The sequence below is a fragment of the Trichomonascus vanleenenianus genome, assembly GCF_965637985.1.
Source record: "Trichomonascus vanleenenianus strain CLIB 3782 genome assembly, contig: TRVA0_004S, whole genome shotgun sequence".
Classification (NCBI taxonomy): Eukaryota; Fungi; Ascomycota; class Dipodascomycetes; order Dipodascales; family Trichomonascaceae; genus Blastobotrys; species Blastobotrys vanleenenianus.
Window position 1 is genome coordinate 270,773 of NW_027481883.1, and position 18,324 is coordinate 289,096.

General features: G+C 51.2%; 9 protein-coding genes across 9 annotated transcripts; 5 read left to right on the plus strand and 4 right to left on the minus strand.

Moving 5' to 3' along the window:
- Positions 1-404: 404 nt before the first annotated feature.
- TRVA0_004S02762 (RNA recognition motif domain-containing protein) lies at positions 405-1,431 on the minus strand (the record flags this gene model as incomplete). Its single annotated transcript, XM_076682720.1, has 3 exons — positions 405-1,170; positions 1,219-1,336; positions 1,389-1,431. The coding sequence occupies 3 exons, from the start codon at positions 1,429-1,431 to the stop codon at positions 405-407; spliced, it is 927 nt and encodes a 308-aa protein (XP_076543082.1).
- A 544-nt stretch (positions 1,432-1,975) lies between these two features.
- MRPS12 (mitochondrial 37S ribosomal protein uS12m MRPS12) lies at positions 1,976-2,473 on the plus strand (the record flags this gene model as incomplete). Its single annotated transcript, XM_076682721.1, has 1 exon — positions 1,976-2,473. The coding sequence occupies one exon, from the start codon at positions 1,976-1,978 to the stop codon at positions 2,471-2,473; it is 498 nt and encodes a 165-aa protein (XP_076543083.1).
- A 607-nt stretch (positions 2,474-3,080) lies between these two features.
- On the minus strand, positions 3,081-4,031 carry ARC35 (Arc35p; the record flags this gene model as incomplete). The annotated part of the gene is made up of 1 exon (XM_076682722.1): positions 3,081-4,031. One exon carries the CDS (start codon positions 4,029-4,031, stop codon positions 3,081-3,083), a length of 951 nt encoding a protein of 316 aa, XP_076543084.1.
- A 3,231-nt stretch (positions 4,032-7,262) lies between these two features.
- On the minus strand, positions 7,263-8,447 carry KTR1 (glycosyltransferase family 15 protein; the record flags this gene model as incomplete). Its single annotated transcript, XM_076682723.1, has 1 exon — positions 7,263-8,447. The coding sequence occupies one exon, from the start codon at positions 8,445-8,447 to the stop codon at positions 7,263-7,265; it is 1,185 nt and encodes a 394-aa protein (XP_076543085.1).
- Positions 8,448-9,860: 1,413 nt separating this feature from the next.
- PAT1 (deadenylation-dependent mRNA-decapping factor PAT1) lies at positions 9,861-12,050 on the plus strand (the record flags this gene model as incomplete). Its single annotated transcript, XM_076682724.1, has 1 exon — positions 9,861-12,050. One exon carries the CDS (start codon positions 9,861-9,863, stop codon positions 12,048-12,050), a length of 2,190 nt encoding a protein of 729 aa, XP_076543086.1.
- A 313-nt stretch (positions 12,051-12,363) lies between these two features.
- ACP1 (acyl carrier protein, mitochondrial) lies at positions 12,364-12,874 on the plus strand (the record flags this gene model as incomplete). The annotated part of the gene is made up of 3 exons (XM_076682725.1): positions 12,364-12,576; positions 12,632-12,818; positions 12,867-12,874. 3 exons carry the CDS (start codon positions 12,364-12,366, stop codon positions 12,872-12,874), a joined length of 408 nt encoding a protein of 135 aa, XP_076543087.1.
- Positions 12,875-13,762: 888 nt separating this feature from the next.
- TRVA0_004S02894 (uncharacterized protein) lies at positions 13,763-15,385 on the plus strand (the record flags this gene model as incomplete). The annotated part of the gene is made up of 1 exon (XM_076682726.1): positions 13,763-15,385. The coding sequence occupies one exon, from the start codon at positions 13,763-13,765 to the stop codon at positions 15,383-15,385; it is 1,623 nt and encodes a 540-aa protein (XP_076543088.1).
- A 333-nt stretch (positions 15,386-15,718) lies between these two features.
- On the minus strand, positions 15,719-17,419 carry DBP6 (putative ATP-dependent RNA helicase DBP6; the record flags this gene model as incomplete). The annotated part of the gene is made up of 1 exon (XM_076682727.1): positions 15,719-17,419. The coding sequence occupies one exon, from the start codon at positions 17,417-17,419 to the stop codon at positions 15,719-15,721; it is 1,701 nt and encodes a 566-aa protein (XP_076543089.1).
- A 140-nt stretch (positions 17,420-17,559) lies between these two features.
- On the plus strand, positions 17,560-17,878 carry RSM19 (mitochondrial 37S ribosomal protein uS19m RSM19; the record flags this gene model as incomplete). Its single annotated transcript, XM_076682728.1, has 2 exons — positions 17,560-17,602; positions 17,652-17,878. The coding sequence occupies 2 exons, from the start codon at positions 17,560-17,562 to the stop codon at positions 17,876-17,878; spliced, it is 270 nt and encodes an 89-aa protein (XP_076543090.1).
- Between the last annotated feature and the right edge of the window lie 446 nt (positions 17,879-18,324).

Consider the following 18,324-nt stretch of genomic DNA (forward strand, 5'->3'; position numbering starts at 1 on the left):
CCAAATGAAGATGACTGGAATTAGTGTCATTATTGGCATTCTTGAAACGCCCAAATTGACCAGGGCGATCTACATAAAGGCCTCTAAAAATACCTAGAAACCACCTAAAAGGGTATTCTGGGTATATATACTTTACGAGGGCGATTAACGGCGGCCAAAATAGACTAAGGGCGATTAACGATGACAGGCGATTATGGGTAGACGATTAGCGACAGACGATTAAAATGATAGGCGAATAGGACGAAGAACCCGTAACTGTACATGATAAGGTGAATAGATACACGAGGTCGAATATGCCGAGGGTCGAAAATTTTGAAAAATACAACTAGATCTGCAAAAAAGAACACGAATTGAAACTGAATAACGACAAAATAATGCTGTGTCGGATAATGTCGGGCAATTGGCTAACGGTAATCTTCTCGATCTCGGAACTCACCCGCTGGTGGAGGAGCATATCGGTCCTCTCGGTATGGCGGAGCACGAGGTTCATCTCGCGGCGGTAGTCGCTCCTCTCGCGGAGGCAACCGCTCTTCTCGTGGGGGCAGTCGCTCCTCTCGCGAATCACGTCGGTCGTACCCCCGGTCTCGATACTCCCGGGGTGCCGGGTATCGCTCTCTCTCCCGCTCCCGATCCTCGAATCGACCACCGTAGCTTCTGTCTCGATAGTACCGGTCCCGCGAGTCTCGGTCGTCATATCGCGGTCGTCTGGAGTAGTAGCCCCCCTCAGAGTACCCGCCAGCCCGGCGGTCCCCCTCATATCGCGATGATTGTGGTGGGGGCCCCCTGAAATCTCGGTATCTGTCGCCGCGGTACCGGTCGTCATAGTGTCTGGGCGGACCTCGACCACGTCGTGGCTTTGGCGGGCCAAAGTACTTGCCTGGAGTAGGCGTCCGCGGTCGCTTACGCTTGGCTTTTTCAAGTGATAGCGTCTTGCCCGCGAGCATGTACCCATTGAGCTCCTTGATGGCACTGTCTGCGCCCTCCACGTCCTGCATGTTGACGAATCCGAACCCTCGCGACTCGCGCGTGTGTGGATCCAACATGATCTGGCACTTATCGACGGCGCCGTACTGGGTGAACAGATCCTCGAGCTCAGTCTCCGTGACCCCGCGCGACAGGCCCGTAACAAACAGGTTGGTGCCTTCGTTCTTGGATTCCTCTTCGTCGGACCTACTATGGTTAATACATCAATCGTTTACAATTCTTGAGGATACTTACTTGTCCATGGGCTCCCCGCGGTCGTCACGCTCCCACTCGCGGCTCTCGCGCTCCGGGTTTGGTGAGACCGATCTCCGGTCATCATATCGCTCAGGCGACATTGACCGCGACCGCTCAGCTACAACAACAGGTTAGCAGTGTCACAACAAGTCAAAAACGGGTGGACTTACGCTGCTCCTCCCGCTCTCGAGGCTCCTCTTCGTAATCCGCCATTTGGTCCTTGCACTTTTGGTGGGTTGGTCTGTTTAGATGCGGTTTTGTGTGTTTTTTTGCCGCGTGCGCTGTGGGAGGCGCGGTACCTTAACTAATTCAACAAATGTTGTTATTTCGCGTTAAATTGGTACACCGCTCGAGCTCCAGCTAGGGGGGTCCTGAAATCGGCCTCAGTCGAAGCGAATCTGAATTGTGGTTTGGAATACTGCAGCTGAGGTCTAATTGAGGGGCCAGCCTCTCAAACTCCCCGCGGCTCCGCTTCTCGGAGATCTTTCTGCATTCAATGCCACTGGTCGTCTTGAGTAAGAGAGGCAAATAGATAATTGTTCTTAATGAGCATTATACGGCAGGGAGAAGCAGTAAAAAATTGTATTCCTTTGTAAATATTAAAATCATTGAGATTAATTCGATCGATACAGTAGTAATGGTAGCTAGCCAGCTGGATATTTGTTCGGGTGAAATAAATAATAACGTTTGCTGAAATATACTTCCCAACTGTGAAAAATTTCAGACCCGCGACAGCTTTTCGACGACCGGTATAGCCATGTTCAGCCTAATAAGATCGGTTCTGAGGCCGAATCCAAGCCCTCTGAGGCCGCTTCAGGGCCTGCTGGCCCGACAGTTCAGCGCAACTGCTGCTTCGAACGCCACAATCAACCAGATCCGAAGAACGGGCCTCTTCAAGGTCAACCGGAAGCGAAAGAAGGCCAAGGTTACCGAGTCGCCTGATCTCGAGGGACACCCACAGAAGAAGGGCGTCGTTCTTAAGGTCATTGTGCTCAAGCCGCGAAAGCCCAACTCTGCGAACCGAAAGGCCGCGCGAGTGCGACTCACGAACGATCGAATTGTTACTGCATACATCCCCGGCGAGGGCCACAACGCCCAAGAGCACTCTGTGGTTACCGTCCGAGGTGGCCGAACCAAGGATTTGCCTGGTGTCAAGTACAAGTGCATTCGAGGCAGCCAGGATCTTGCTGGCGTGCCAAACCGACGAAATGGCCGGTCCAAGTACGGTACGAAGAAACCTCAGGAGAACGCGTAATCCAGGGCTTCTGCTAATCTGTAATGACTTGTAAATATTTTATTGTATCAACTGATGAACCTATACTTCGTCAACGTAGACATAAAACTGTTGAATCGATGCGTTGTCTACGTAGACTTAACTGATAAATCTATACTTCGTCCCTGTGGAATGGGGCACATTGTACTGTCAATACCCGGTACAATATCAATGGTAGTATCAATACTGTCAGTACAATCAGGGGGTAGTCATTGCCCTGAAATAAACAAACCAGACCAATTGGTACCTGTTCACCAGGTGCAGAATTATCGTACCAATAACTACATACTCCAGTATTCTCCGCGAAGCAGAGCTACGAGGGTTCGAAACTGGCCCCTAGAAATACTCCAGTGGAAGCCCCAATTTTGTATTGCAGTGAATTTACTAATGATAGAATTAAGGATTGAGAGCTAATTGAATTGGCTATTACATGTACTACAGTATTGTACCAGTTAATAACGCACCAGATATCCTCCGCGAAGCGGAGCTACGGGGGTTCGAGGGCTGGCCCCGAGAGAGCACGGAGAAAGCAATTGTGTAGCACTGGTGATTTAGCAATGATGTAGGTGATGTAAAATATATATAAAAGTTAGAATCTACGTCCGGAGGCGGTCTTTCGCTCCTTTTCTGTGTTCTCCGGCTTGGCCCGGTTGAGCACCTTGAGGAACTCGGAGACGCGGTACCGCATTCGCGAGTGCATGTAGGCCTTGGAGCACTTAATGTGGTAGTGGAAGTAGTCTCGGAAGATCTGGATGTGCGAGATGGCCTTCTCCCGGCGCTGGGCGGCCAGGTGCCGCGGGAAGAGCACAAAGGTCACGTAGCCAATGTCGTCCTGCACTCGCAGGTTGGGCAGGTGCCGAATCTCCAATGGCGGCTCCTTGTGCGAATAGAGCACCTGAGGGGCGTTCTGGATCGCCCGCTTTCGAGCGTCGACGAACTCCTGCAGGAACACCTTACCAAAGATACGGTCTGTCTCGTCCTTGAACACCGTCGAGAAGATGACCGTGACACGGTCGTGCGACGGCTTGACGAAAATGCTCTCCTCCTCGCGGTAGTGGATGGCCATGACCTCCGTGTTGGTCGCCTCGGGCGCGTACATGTCGAGCGACTTCTCGGCTGCCTCGGCCGCCAATTGGTCAAACTGGTGGAACGCCCGCTCAAATGGCGCCGCCAGCGTGTTCCGCTTGAGCATGGAGATGCTGTCCACGAGTCTCTCCCGCTCTTCCAGCGTCGAGTTGGGCATGATGCTATCCAGGTCGAGCACAAGCGAGACATTATACCCCTGTTCCGGTGGGTCCATCATATATTGGCTGTACTCCCGCTGCAGTACCTCCTTCGCGCCGTACTTCTCGAGATCCCCGAAGCACTTGATGTACATCGACACCACTATCCGCGTCTTGGACTCCGGCGTCGAAATGTGAAACGTGACATTGTCAAAGTCGCTGACAATCTGGTCAATTGAGGTCGGTGGCGCGTCCTCAAGAAGCCGCTCAGTCAGAATCGACTTCAGTAACAGGTTATGATACTCCAGCATCAACATCTTGGCCGTGTTCCTCCTCCTCTGGGGGTTTGTGCTGTCGTTTGTTGGGCGTCCCCTCCACAGCCTCCGTCCGTTAATGGTGATGCTCCCGGGGCTGCGCGCGCAACTCAAGCCGCACTGTGGGCCGCATGCGGCGTTTGATTCACGATCAACATCCAGTTGCAAATACCGAGATTGAGGGGGATGAGGAGGAAAATGGCGAGGCCAGATAAGGATGCCGTGGAGGAAAACGAGAATATCTTCCGTTTAATTATTTATTTTGATCAGTCAAAGGAGACTTATAGCCTATGGGTTCCTAAGGCAATTCCATAGTTCGCCTACAGAAAAAACGGGCGATACTAGGTCAGCTACTCGTGCAGTTGTCTGTGGTAGGGTATCTCTGGTGTTGGGTACTGGACTGATTCTGATTAGTTTGTTGTTTCTCGGATCTGGACTAGCCCCTTGATCTGAGTTGGCGCTACATGAGAAGAAGACGTAGGAGCATTGTTCTGGAGAACTGGACCACTACTGCCTTTGTGGGCGGTCCTTCATTGGCAATCTATATCTCGCAGATTACCTTGAAAGAGGTATTAAGCTTAATTCGAATAACCGTTTCGACTTTTTACACCCATGAAGCTCTTGCTTACATTGATTATCCATTCCATACTGACTATCTTCCTCGAAGTAGTGGAATATCCGGTAGTTAGCAGTTGAAAACAGGTAGCTCCTGGGAACCTTCTGGAGCGCACTCATGAATAAAGCAATGAAATTCAGTCTTGATGACCACTAATTGGAGCAATGACATAAGCTAGGAAGTTAATTCCTTGATATCAGCGGTTCAACATACTTTATATTGATAACGTTAATAATATACCGTATTTATTCATCCAATGAATGTGACAATACAGGCCCAGCAGGACAATCTCACGCTACAAATCGGCCTGGTTATGTGAATGTCTTTTGATCTTCCCGCAATTGCTATCATAACTCTGATCATCAAGTCTTGTCTATACGACGTGATGATCCATCTCACAAGTATCACCGTATTTGTATTACTGTAGGCTACTACTACTACTACTACTACTACTACTACTACTACTACTACTACTACTACTACTACTACTACTACCATCTATGCTAATACCGCAGTTGAAATAGTTGAAGTACCGGTAATTGAAATAGTCAATAATCGAAATTTGAAATAGCTGTTGCCTATCTAATTTAACACCCGAGGTATCTCTACAATTCTACTGGTAGTTAACAATAGAAACAAAAAGAGGGTACAAAAGGGGACTGCCGGTAATGGCCCTATTAATAATTAAATGCCAAATCGTAAAAGAGACCACTGTCAGTATACCCCCTAACAGCCGTAATTACCAACGGTGTGAAACAATGGACTACCTTTGCAAAGTTCGGTGGACTTCGGGGCAACTTAGGTAATGACAACTCGCAAGTGCCAATCACTGCTGAATCAAGCAAGCACCGTTGAACTATACGATGACAATTGGTAATTGTGATTATTGACCAGTTGATGACAAGAACCAAGATTGATGATTAATGAGATATCCCTCGCTTTGAAGGTAGATAACTACAGGTATAAAAGCCAGGGGATAGCCCGTGTTGAAGACTAGAAACAAGATAGACAAGATAGACAAGATAGACAAGATAGACAAGATACAAATAACTGTGGCTGTAACCGAGAATCCAACTCTTTCGAGAAGATGCAGGTCGGCAATATGCTCCTTCAGCACAGGATTGCTCTCTTTCCATTGACTCGCAATAGGGCCGATGATAACCACGTCCCTATTGATATTATGACGGGGTACTACACCCAGAGGTCCTCGCGACGAGGCACTATGCCTGTGACTGAGGGCACCTTAATCGCTAGGAGGACTGGCGGACAATTACGCGCTCCTGGCATCTGGTCCGGAGACCAAATTGCCCCATGGGAGAAGGTGTTCGACCGAATCCACACCAACAAATCGTTTGCATTTCCAGCTGTAAGCTCTGGGTCGACATACAAAGCTCGGTGAGCACAAAGGCGAGGACTCTCTTTCTGCTTCAGATGTGCCGCTAACTGGGCGTCCTGCGCCAAGGCTGTTGACCGTCAACGAGATCAATGAGTACGTCCAGTCGTACGCGGACGGGGCTAAGAATGCAATCGCTGCCGGCGCAGATGGAGTGGAGATCCATTCGGGTAATGGGTATCTGCTCGATCAGTTCTTGCATGCCAACTCCAACAAGCGAACCGACGAATACGGCGGCACAATTGAAAACCGAGCCCGATTCATTCTCGAGATTGTCCATGCTGTAGTTGAGGCCATTGGAGCCGAGCTAGTTGCTCTTAGACTGAGTCCATGGAGCACATTCGGTGAGGTGGACCCAGGCGTCTCGCCAATTCCACAGTTCTCCTACGTGGCTGCGGAGGTTGAGCGCCGAGCCCGAAAAGGCAAGCGACTTGCGTACATCTCTTTGGTGGAGCCGCAGGTCAAATGCAATCTAGATCTCGAGAACTGGGACGGATCCAACGAGTTCATTGCCCAAATCTGGTCTGGTCCGTTAATGCGAGCGGGTGCTATGCACCGAAAGGAAATGCGGGATGCTGCCTTGAAGGATGACCGTTCCATTATTGCTATGGTGCGGGCATTTATTGCAAACCCTGATCTTGTCAACCGGCTGGAGAATGGCATTGAGCTCAATCCATACGATCGCTCGACATTTTACGGCAGAACTACCTTGGGGTACACCGACTATCCATTTGCTTCCTAGTTTGCTCTACCAAGCGGGAGCTCGAGAGTATCCTCTCTACCTACCTAGTGTTTTTTGGGCTTGGTCTCTTCTCCGCTATCCTCCATCTCCATCTCCATCTCTGCTTTTACCTCGTCGTTAAGGGGACCAGTACCCCCAACCTCCCTGTGTGGTGAGTATGGGTCGTCACATCCTCACCAACTTGTCCTGTGTATTTATTGGTATTTCTAGGTAAAGGCATCAACTACTACTCCGACACTGCTTAATCAACCTTCAATCCTTCATGCGACACTATAATCCTAAGTACTTTAATCTTTCTACGTACTCGAAATATAGGAATAGGAGTTCTACAAATCTCAACTGGAACCCTTATTAAGTGACTGCTAGCACAGCCATTGCGTGCATCTTCATGCTTGGGGCTCCGCTTCGCGGAGAGTCGAATAGATCAATACACTTTTGATGATTCGCAATGGTTAACAAGGAATAATTATATAATAAATAAGGCTAATATACATCAACGCCTGGAGGCAAGGGGATCTCTTGAGCAAAGTAGTAGTTTCGTAGGCAGGAATAGCCCTCCCAGTCAAAATTCTGCTCAGGTAGGCACGAGCAGGTCAGGTTCCGTTCTAGTGCATTGCAGGGGCAGTGCGTGAACGGCGGATGCGTGTAACCAATATCTTCAAAGAAATGCACTTCAGACGAGTTAAGAAACAGCGACGCTGCAATGGAATGGATCGGGGCATCGCCCCAACGCTCATAAAAGAAGCCACCCGCCTGGTCGAGGTAGTTAAAGTAGTCCTGATACGGCTTGGACCGCCAGAAGTCCATGTCGGCGACCTCGAAATTGGACCAGTAGTGACACATGTTATACGACTCGCCGCTGTTGTCGGAGATAAAGTCTATCATGTTGTACTTGGCGATGTAGTGCGGGTAGTGTGAAATGAAGTTCTTGGTGACAGCCCACAGCGAGTGCACGGTCGCCTCGAACTCCCTCAAGGCGATGGTGAACCCGTACTTCTTGTTGTGGGAGCGCATAAACCTGAACACGTCGTAGTCGATATCGCAATGGATCGTGGTCGACGGCTCGACGCGCCAGTAATACTTATAGTCGAGCATGAGCGGATGCTGGAAGAAGAAGCCAGACTCGAATCGGCACATGTGCCTATACGATTCAGAGTCTCCGTATATGATATTCTGCCCCTTCATGTCGTTGCGGGCCTCCTCGGCGAGGGTCTGGTTGATCCAGTCCGGGTAGGACCAGTGCTGGGACTTGACAAGGCCGTATTTTGTAGTTCCTGATATGAGGTGGGTCGTGACGTTTACAAACTCCTGGCTGAATGGCTCCTCGTTGAGGAAGACCCAGTCGTAGTGATACTTGTGGTTGAACCGATCCTCGATCGACCGGATCGTGCCCATGAGCTCTCTGAGGTCAGAGTTCCGGGCCAGCGTAATGAAGGTGGCGTTCTCGCGATGAGGGTTGTACTTGCGCTGGTCTTGCAGTATTCGCGCCAGCTCGCTGTCTATCAGTATGTTCTGAATCTCGGGGTCCTCCTTCTTCGCGGTTTCCACGAAGGTCTTGTGAGTCTCTCCGGCTGGACGGTGAGACGCGCTCGGACCCTTCCAGGGGCCCCTGGGCGAGAATTCGTCTGGACTGAACGACCAGAATGCCAGCAAAAACAGCGACATCATCGCCAGGACGATGAGGCTGGGAAACACTCTTCTCAGCATTTCCGAGCGTCTTCTTCTCCTTCCCTCTCCAAAGAAAAGAGATTTTTTTTCAAAAAAAATCCAGCAGATAGCACACTAGTGGTCTGGACAACTACTAGAATGCCACTCAACAAGTCCTCGTAAAATTATAGTGGAAAGAAAAAGTGGCCGTAGAAGAGAACTAAAATCTGTCTTGCGTCTTGTCGATTCACTTTTTTCCCTCACAGGTAGCCAGAGTGGTGTACCGGGAGAGATCGACGCCTGCTGCAGGGGTCAAGGGGAGGATTTCTGTTGCGGGAAATACAAAATTAAAGAAACCAAGCTTCCTGTTTCAAGATCATTCCAAGCCTCGTCTTGCGGAATGCCAAAATAATGGGAGGAAAAAAAGCCCTTGACGCTCTGTCGCAACCGTTAGTTTCGTGGGCCCTGTCAAGTGGCTTCATATGTACCATTTCACGCTTCGCAGGGTTCATTACTAGCCTCTCCGTTAACCCACGGGGGCCCTGGTCGCTGTTGGAAAATCGCCAGGTACTGTTTCCGAATACGGCAACTGCGCGTGTGTCATTGCACGTCCTCTGTTGACGTCACGGCGCAGTGACACCGAATCGGCGGCAGGTCCTCCGCGTTTCAACTCAAAACTGTTCACTACTACAGTACATATAATATACAATGTACAGTAGTTTCCAACTGTTGGTAAACCATAGCGCGAGAATAGTTATCTGTGATAGGTTTCCTTGCTTGATATAATAACGGAGCTTGGCATATAACGCGAGAGGCTCGATAAGGAACGTGGTTCTCATTGACTCAGACATACACACAAAATCTACGCGTCTCAACGGCTAAATCGTCACCGTTGTTTAATGAGTCCCCCCCCCTGGGTTGGAGGCCATATGGTATTTTGAAAGCGAGTCACCCATGCTCCGCTTCGCGGAGCTGTCAATTACTACGTAATGCATTATATTGACGCACGGATCGCTCTGTGATATCCCTGTCAAGCCTTTTTGCTCCCTGTCAAGCTTTGTTGCCAACCGTTGCCGTTGTCTCAACCGCGGTGCCCCACTAGCCGCTACAGTCTAGATCGATCGATCTACGGAAAGCTTTCATCAATTAACTCTATTACTTCGAACTTTGCGCCGGTACCGTACTATCTCTTCGGGGAATTTTTCTGTCTTCTGCCACACGTATTCTCCCCGTAATGCTCCCCTGAAAAAATCGCCGGCACTCCCAACGTTATCCATGTTGGCCAACATAACAACTGTTAAGCATATTGGTTAAGTTACGTTTGTTTTACCGTCCCGGGTGGCCTAACCTCCCAACCATCACACGTCCCATGGACAAGAAGCCGCCCAGTTTGGAAAAAAAACACAGCACCAGCAAGGAAAAGAAAGCGACGTCATGGCATTCTTCGGGCTGAAGACCGTGGTGTCTTCGGACGCCAATGAGGTCATGGACTTCGAGGACACGTATGACGACCGGCTCGGTGACGCGCTGGAAGAAACCAATGACGATCTGAACGACGAGACTTTTGGCGAGTCGACGGAGCTGGGGAAGGACTTTGATTTCGCTGGCCAGACGGCCAAGGTCGCGGGAACGCTGGACGAGGAGCAGTATGCGTACGCCCGAACAAGCAGACCGCCGCAGGCGGTGCCGGGCCAGCCGATCCCCGCGGACGTGCCTAGCCTCCAGCCAATTGCGTCTCTGTGGGGCGGCAGTGGCAGCCAGAGCCCTTCAGAGCAACAGCAGCAGAAACAGCCGCAGCAGCAACAACTACAACAACAGGTGCAACAGCAACAGGGTCAGCCAAAAGTTCTGTCGCTGGAGGAGGTGGAGGCTCAGATGATGGCCCAGCGGCAGCAGCCGCACGCGCCGCACCAGTTCTACGCCATGCCCCCACCCCCTATGGGCCAGTACCCTCCACCCCCGCCTAATGCGCCGTTCCCGCCCCCGCCAGGGTTCCCGATGCCGCCGGATGCCATGGGCGCCATGAATAGACAGTTCCAGCAGATGGGCTTCATGCCAATGCCGGGTCAGCCGCCTCCACAAGGCATTGCCCAGGCCCCGAGTCAGCCGCAGGCTCCGGGAGGCGAGGAGGAGAAGAAGGAAGGAGAGGAGGCTCCGGTGCCATTGAGCCAGGTCATGAACGAGGACCAGGCTAAGTCCCAGGTGGAGAATGACAAGCTGTTGCAAAAGTCGCGCAAGATTGCGCAGATTGTCAAGTACAACGGTCTCATGTCCCAGTGGGACAGGAACTTCATCATGAGGATCCAGCTCCAGCAGATGGTCACGGATGACCCGTACAATGAGGACTTCTACTACCAGGTGCACTCGGCGATCCAGGCCCGGAATAACCCCCAGCAGCCGCTCAATTCGTTTGCCCAAACATACCTGTTCCAACGCGGCCAGCGTGGCGGACGGTTCAGGCGGCACGACAACCCGCTGCAGCGAATGCAGCAGCAGGTCCAGCAGGCCGTCGAGCGCGCCCGCGAACACCCCAAGTCTAACCAGGTCGTCCGCGAGGGCGCGCTGGGCCGCATCTCCATGGGCAGCGGCAAGCAGCCGCGGAGAGCACTCAATGTCGCCAAAAAGGTGGACTCTCCATCTTCTCCGGGCAGCGCCACCGCCAAGCTGGGCAAGGATAACCTTGCCGGACTCGATCTCGGTAAGAAGACGGACACCAAGTACACTACCCGGGACCTGCTCAAGAACATTGAGGCTGTGTACTCGGCGCTTTTGGAGGTTGAGTCGCGGGAACGTGGCCGCCCCCAGGACGGCTCCGAGGAGGCCCTGAAGGAGTGGGAGACCAAGACGCAGGAGCAGGTTGATATTCTGTGGGACAATCTCAAGGTCACCGCCCCAGCAGACGCTAACAATGTGCACCCGTTCGTGCTCATGCTTACCCACAACAAGGGCAAGAAGGCCATCCCGCGAGTGTTCAGACACATTGACCAGAAGCAGCGTCTCACGGTGCTGACGCGAATCATTGCAAATATCGATGCATTGGACGTGGTCAAGGACGGGGCCTACGTCAATGGCGAGGACTTGAACGCCAAGGCGCGGGAGTCAGTCGACCTGTTCTCGCACACCGTGCTGCCACCGCTTGTGCATCTCATTAGTGAGTCCCCGTACGATGTTGTTGTTGGTCTGCTCGAGATCATGCTCAACTCTTCCAACATTGTGCACGTGGCGTCGACCAAGATCGGCCTTGCGTTCCTGACTGTTCTCATTTCGCGAGCCGAGCTCATTAAGCAGCAGGACGGAGCCAGCGCTGACTCCAACTGGCAGGCCACGTTCAACAGTCTATTTACGTCGGTCCAGGGCCATCTTTCGAGCATATTCCCTCCGCGAAACGTGGACGACTCGTATGTGTGGCACTTCCTTGCCTCGCTTGCCCTCGCTGCCAAGCTCGACCATCAGCGCATCATGGTCGACGAGGTGCGAGAGAAGATCTTTGGCACAATGGCCGAGGCCAAGGCTCTTCCCGTTGAGCTAGGTACGGCCAAGATTAGCAATTTGAACCTGTTTTTGAACGTTATGGGGCTCAACGCGACTACGACGGAGATTGGTGAACTCGAGGGTTCTAATTAGTCGGACTACGGAAATGGGCGAGCTCAAGGGCTCTAGTTATGGAACTCGGGCTCTTGTTATGGTACTCGGGCTCTAGTTAATCGAAATGAATGTATTCTGTATATAGAGTATGTCATTTTTGACCTCACTAATCTACAAGCGTTGGAGGCCTTGCTAGCTCATTAGTCTTCAAGCATTCGATGATGATGATGATGATGGGCGGGGTGGGCCAATCAGCGCCGAGTAAATGTCAACCTCCCAAAACCGGGCCACGGCGAAAAATTGTGAAATATCGCCAAACCCGGTTAGAAGATAGCACATAGATAACATAATAATGCTGGCGCGAAGTATTATTCGATCTGCGCGACTCGCTCGACCTGTTCTTGCGCGATCTATCTCCCTGGCTGTTCGACCGGCTGTTGTCCGAAAGCAGCAGACCTTGAAGAGCAACTGGGGTCAGGTTCGATTCTACGGAGGCCTGCCACCACCACTGACGCGGGAGTTCGTTGAGGAGCGAATTGTCGACCTTCTCAAGTGCTTCGACAAGGTGTGTTTTACTCATTTTTAGCGGTATTGTTACATGTTACTAACAAGAAATGTAGATCACTGAGCCAGAGAAGATCACCCCGGCTGCTAACTTTGTCGCTGATCTAGGTCTTGATTCGCTTGACGTGGTTGAGTGCTTGTTCTTCATTGAAGAGGAGTTTGGAATTGAGATGCCAGAGGACGAGGCTAATGAGATCAAGACCGTTGGCCAGGCTATCGATTACATTCTTGCTCAGCCAGATGGTAAGTCCACTGTTAAAGTTTAAACAACCCACTAACCCGGCATTTTAGCATTCTAGACTAGCATTTCTACGAACCCCTTAATGTGTTATATATATATTGAATTTCGATTCTTCTGCGATTCTCTCCGCGAAGCGGAGCTACGGGGGTCTGGGGGCTGGCCCCCAGTTAGTCCTCTTCTTTCCTGATACATGGCTTGCAGTTTAAGATTGATAGCGAGGCTGTAGATATGACGCGCGTTGTGGGCTCAATTGTTTAGCATTCTATCAGCGTGTGGGGAGGACACGCCAATGGGGAACTATTCAGGCTCTCCTGATGCTATGTGATTATCTCTACGTATCGATATACTTGTCGTTATACGGAAGTAAAATACGTTACAGTTGTAACTGGTTTATCCACAATATCAGGAAACTGAGTTATGGTTTACTAGTTCTACAATGACATAGCGCATACAACTTCCGGACTTACGGCACTCTTCAAGAACCCATATCTATTATGGTTGAGGTAGCGGAAGACTCTCGGGGTAGTACTGATTGCGTGCTAGCTGCGTCCATGGCTCTTATATAAGAACGTCGCCTAGAACAGCGGGTAATATTTGCCGAGGTGACAATTCCAATACACTGTAACCCAGTCGATCCAATCTACTATACTAATCCCCACTTGACGATCTTCCAGTACGTTTATATTGCCAGAAGTCAGAGGTGGACCGGAAAACGGACCGCCGTTCGGAAGGTCTCCTGCAGAAATGTGGTGGTGATTTATATCCGAGGTACAATCCATCTGAACCCCCCTCGAGCCGATCCTGCAGCGCGCTGCACTGATAGACGTTAAAGGTGGGGATCAATCACCGCAGTGGCCGGTATTAAATACCAGCGACCATCCGTAGCTCCAAGGGCTGTTGGTGGCCGTTAATACACTATTTATTGCATTTATTCCATCCAGCAACAATGACCGGAACGATATATGAGTCCCCAGACGGGCCGCTCAAGAATGAGTACTACGGCAACGCTGCGCGGTTCATCGTAGACTCTCCGTACCTCAAGGCGAACCCTGAAAAGCCGCTATTTATCGACGCCCTGACTGGCGAGTCGCTCAAGGCAAGGGAGTTTGTCCAGCTGCTGCAGCAGATTCACACGGCGTTGAGAAACGAGGGCATTGGTGAGCACGATGTAGTTATCATCTATGCCGTCAATACCATCTACACTGTCCCCATTCAGCATGGCATCCTCGCAGCCGGGGCCATCGTGTCCCCAGCAAACGCCGCCTATTTGCCAGAGGAGCTAGCGTACCAGATCAAGGCGACGAATGCCAAGCTGGCCATCACTATCCCGGCAATGAAGCCTACCGTGGAAAAGGCGTGTGCCCTGGCCGAAAAGAACCCGGCGATCCTCACCATTGAGGAGCTCGTGGCACGGGCCCGCAAGTGTGCCCCTACCCCACCAGTTGAGTTTGCCGACCCAAGGGACTCTGTGTCGCGAGACGCATACTACTGCTTCTCGTCGGGCACTAGTGGTCTGCCAAAGGGCGTCATGTCGACCCACAGGAACATGATCTCGAATTGCCAGCAGCAGGTCCAGTCCGGCTGGCGTATCTACAACACCGACCATATATACATGGGGATTCTCCCGCTCTCGCATATTTATGGGCTGTGCAAGTTCGGGTTTACGACCCCGTATATTGCCAGTACACTCATAGTGCACCCCAAGTTTGAACTCGTGCCAGTGCTCGACTCCATTGTCAAGTACAAGGTCACCCACATGCACGTTGTGCCGCCCGTCGTAGTTCTTCTGGCCAAGAGCCCGGTCATCGAGCAGTACAAGGACGAGCTAAAGAAGACCCTCAGGAAGATATACTCGGGCGCCGCTCCCCTCTCCAAGTCCCTGATTCGAGCCACGGAGAAGAGAATTGGAGTCCCAGTGTTGCAGATGTATGGCCTGACCGAAACCTCGCCGGTAACTCACTTGCCGGCTGACGAGGATTCATGTGATCCAGCTGCCGTCGGTTGGCTTGTAGCCGGGCTCGAGGCGCGAATTGTAGGTGCCGACGGCGTGGACGTGCCTCCGGGGGAGCCTGGCGAGCTGTGGCTTCGAGGACCAAATATCATGAAGGGGTATCTTGACAATGCCGAAGCAACCGCGGCGGCATTTGGCGACGGGCGGTGGTTCAAGACCGGCGACGTTGCCATCTACAACAAGAGCTCTCAGCAGTATTATATCGTCGACCGAGTCAAGGAGCTCATCAAGTCCAAGGGCCATCAGGTAGCGCCGGCTGAAGTTGAAGCGTTGCTGCTGAAGCACCCCAATGTGCGGGATGCTGCGGTGGTGGGAGTGTACTCCGAGGAGGAGGCCACTGAATACCCGCGTGCATTTGTCGTGCTCGATGAGGGCATCAGTCCTATAGACGTCAAGAATTGGTTCGACAAGTCGGTGGCACGACACAAGCGTCTCTGGGGCGGACTGGTGGTCCTCGAAGCCATACCGAAGTCACCCAGCGGCAAGATCCTCAGGCGAACGCTGCGAGATGGCAAGGGCTTCAAAGTGCACGGCGACAAGCCAGCTGCAAAGCTATAGATTTTTTTTTTATTCTAACGTTTTATTTCATAGAGTCGTTTCGTTTAGTTCTTACGATTATTCTCATAAACTCGTTTCATTTGCGCATTCCCAGATATTTCATAGACTCGTTTCATCTGCGTTTTCCCGGTTATTTCATCTCAATAGAGCGTTTTTTTCAATTCGAAGTTCGTTCATAGCTTCATGAATAATTCATCCCATTAGCTCCATGAAAAGTTCTTATAAAAATTAGCTCATTCATGAATTGGTCTGCCGAAGTTAGTCCATTCATGAATTGGTTCTGTCTAAGTTAGTTCATAGCTCACATGAATGGTTACACCAGAGTGATTTTGGCTACCCCCGACTGAATACCTCATTTTCTAGCTGGCCAAGAGACTCTTCGTATGCTTTCGTAGTGTGATCATCATCCTCTGGTTGGTACTTCTCCAGTTCGATTGTAGCACCTCCAGTCCGGTGGATGGACTTCGATATGCCCCAGAACTTCTTTCGCTCACCGCTATCGCTGGCAATGTTGATAGCAGTACCCGACTGGCCCGCTCGTGCAGTTCGTCCAACTCGGTGGACATACTCCCTCTTACCAATGGGCAAGTCATAGTTGATTACGTATTGAATAGTGGAGATGTCGATACCACGGGCCATGAGATCAGTGCACACCAGAATGCCGATTTCGCGCTGCTCGAACTTGCGCAGAATTCTGCGTCTTTGCGCAACATCTAGCTCTCCAGAAAGCCTTTCCACGACGAGGTTTCTGCTGAACAGACGCTGGTCAATAAGGCTGATAAGCCGACCCAGTCGGCTCGCCGCCTCGTTGGACTTGACGAACACGATAGTGTCCGATGTGATATTGTTGTCCTTCATGAGCTGCACTAGTCGCAGAGGCTTGACCGACGAGTTCTTCACGGAAATTAGTCTCTCAGTAAGAGCAGTAGGCACGGAGAATTCGTAATCCACCGCGTCGCCTGCGTCCCCATCTGCAGTGCCTTCACCGACAACAAATAGCCGCGGCCGGTAGATATTAAGCGATGCAAGCTTTCCCGGGTCCCGGGTTAGCGTAGCGCTGAAAATGAGCTTCTGAACTGGTCTGTGCCATTCCACCGATTGGTCTTGAGATCGCTTAGGAAACTTATTCATCACAACGGAAACCCACTCCTGGAAGCTCTGGTTAAGCAGGCGATCGGCCTCATCAATGACGAAGTATCTGAGGTCCCTGAGGTCGGAGAGCCCCGGCGTCCGCTGCTGGATGTGGTCGACGAGTCGGCCTGGGGTCGTTACCAGAATGTCAGGCACGTTTGCCGATATCCTCTTTTGCTCCTGTTTAAACGAATCGTCCGGCCGCAGGCTGGCTACCTGTAGCGGTGTTCCTTTGGCCAGCATCTCCACGACCTGGCGCACTTGTCTAACCAGCGGTCTCGTCGGGACGATGATGAGGGCCCGCAGCTTTGGCACGGTCCGCTTGCTCAGGGCCTCGACTATGGGTACGCCATAGGCCAGAGTCTTACCCGAACCTGTGTATGCATTCACCAGAACATCTGGAAGAGGGTCCGGTGCAATGTCGGTTGCGTCTTTGAGCAGCGCCGGAATGACCGCCGTCTGAATGGCGAATGCGCTAGTAAAGTCGTGAGACTTCAGCGTCTTGACCATTCTCTCGCTGATATTGTCAATCTGCTCAAACGGCATGGTCGTTTCGGGAGAGACGTACTCGGGCTTAGTGATCCAGCTCGGAGCAAAAGTCCGCTTTTTAGTAGGCTCGGATGCCTGAGGTATGGGGATGGGCACGAGGTCTCTTTCCTCAGTCTCATCGTTCTTGCCCTCATCTTCAACTGGCTTGCGATTCGGGCCGAGCTTGTCTATGGTAGCATGGAATCGCTGCAGCACTGCGGCGTGCTTTGGGTCTATCTCAATGTCATCTCTGCTCTCGTCTTCCTGTGATTTAGCTTTGGTGCCCTCTGGCTCGACCTTGGCCTTCTTGGCAGTCGGCTCGTCTGCTCGCTCGACAATACTGTCCGGATCAAACCGCTTAGTCCCCAAAAACATGTCTATCGGATTGATAACGGTCGCGATGAATCAAAGTGAATTTTTCAGTGGTTACAGCCGCACCCATGTCCGCGAGCGCATAAGATCACAATTTTCACAAACGACGACACCGATCACCGAATTAGGACCAAATAGACATAATGAGGCCGGCTCTGCAGTTGCTGAAGCGGTCCGCGTGGAAGGGTAAGCAGGTTTTTATTGGCTATCAGTGTGTGTGAGCTAACAGGGTTAGGCCCTTTTATTGTGCCTCTTCCGATTAAGGAGGCCCGTGAGAAGAACATTCCTATTCGAACCAACGCGCGGTCGTGCACCATTCTGCCAAACATGGTGGGTCTCAAGTTCCAGGTGCACAACGGCAAGGAATACGTTGCATTTGAGGTGGTCGAGGACATGGTCGGAACGAAGCTTGGCGAGTATGCTCCGACGCGAGTACGGCACGTCTTCAAGAAGGGCAAATAAATCACCTTCCTATATCTTCTAACGACAAACTTGTATATATTATTATTTTGTAAATTCGAAGAATTTGCTTCATTGTTTTTTGTTTTTTTTTTGCTATTTCCGGCCTTTCCACGGTAGACCTAAAGAGATCATATCTGATTAGCGCAACCCCCCATGAGTACAGTACTCCGCTACCTCGATTGACTTGGGGGCCAGCCCCAAACCCCCATAGGTCCGCTTCGCGGAGATCCTTAATTTTCTTTCGATTGATGCATGATCGCATTTGGCATATCCATTGGAATTTTACTTTATGGCCATACCATAGCATAGTATTAACGTATTAACTCATTGTAGTTTCTGTTTATATCTGTATCATGGGATGGATCCAATTGAATTCAATGGCTCAATATTTCAATTCGCTGGGTGAATCCAATTGCATTCATCAATCACTCGAAATTTAGTTCATC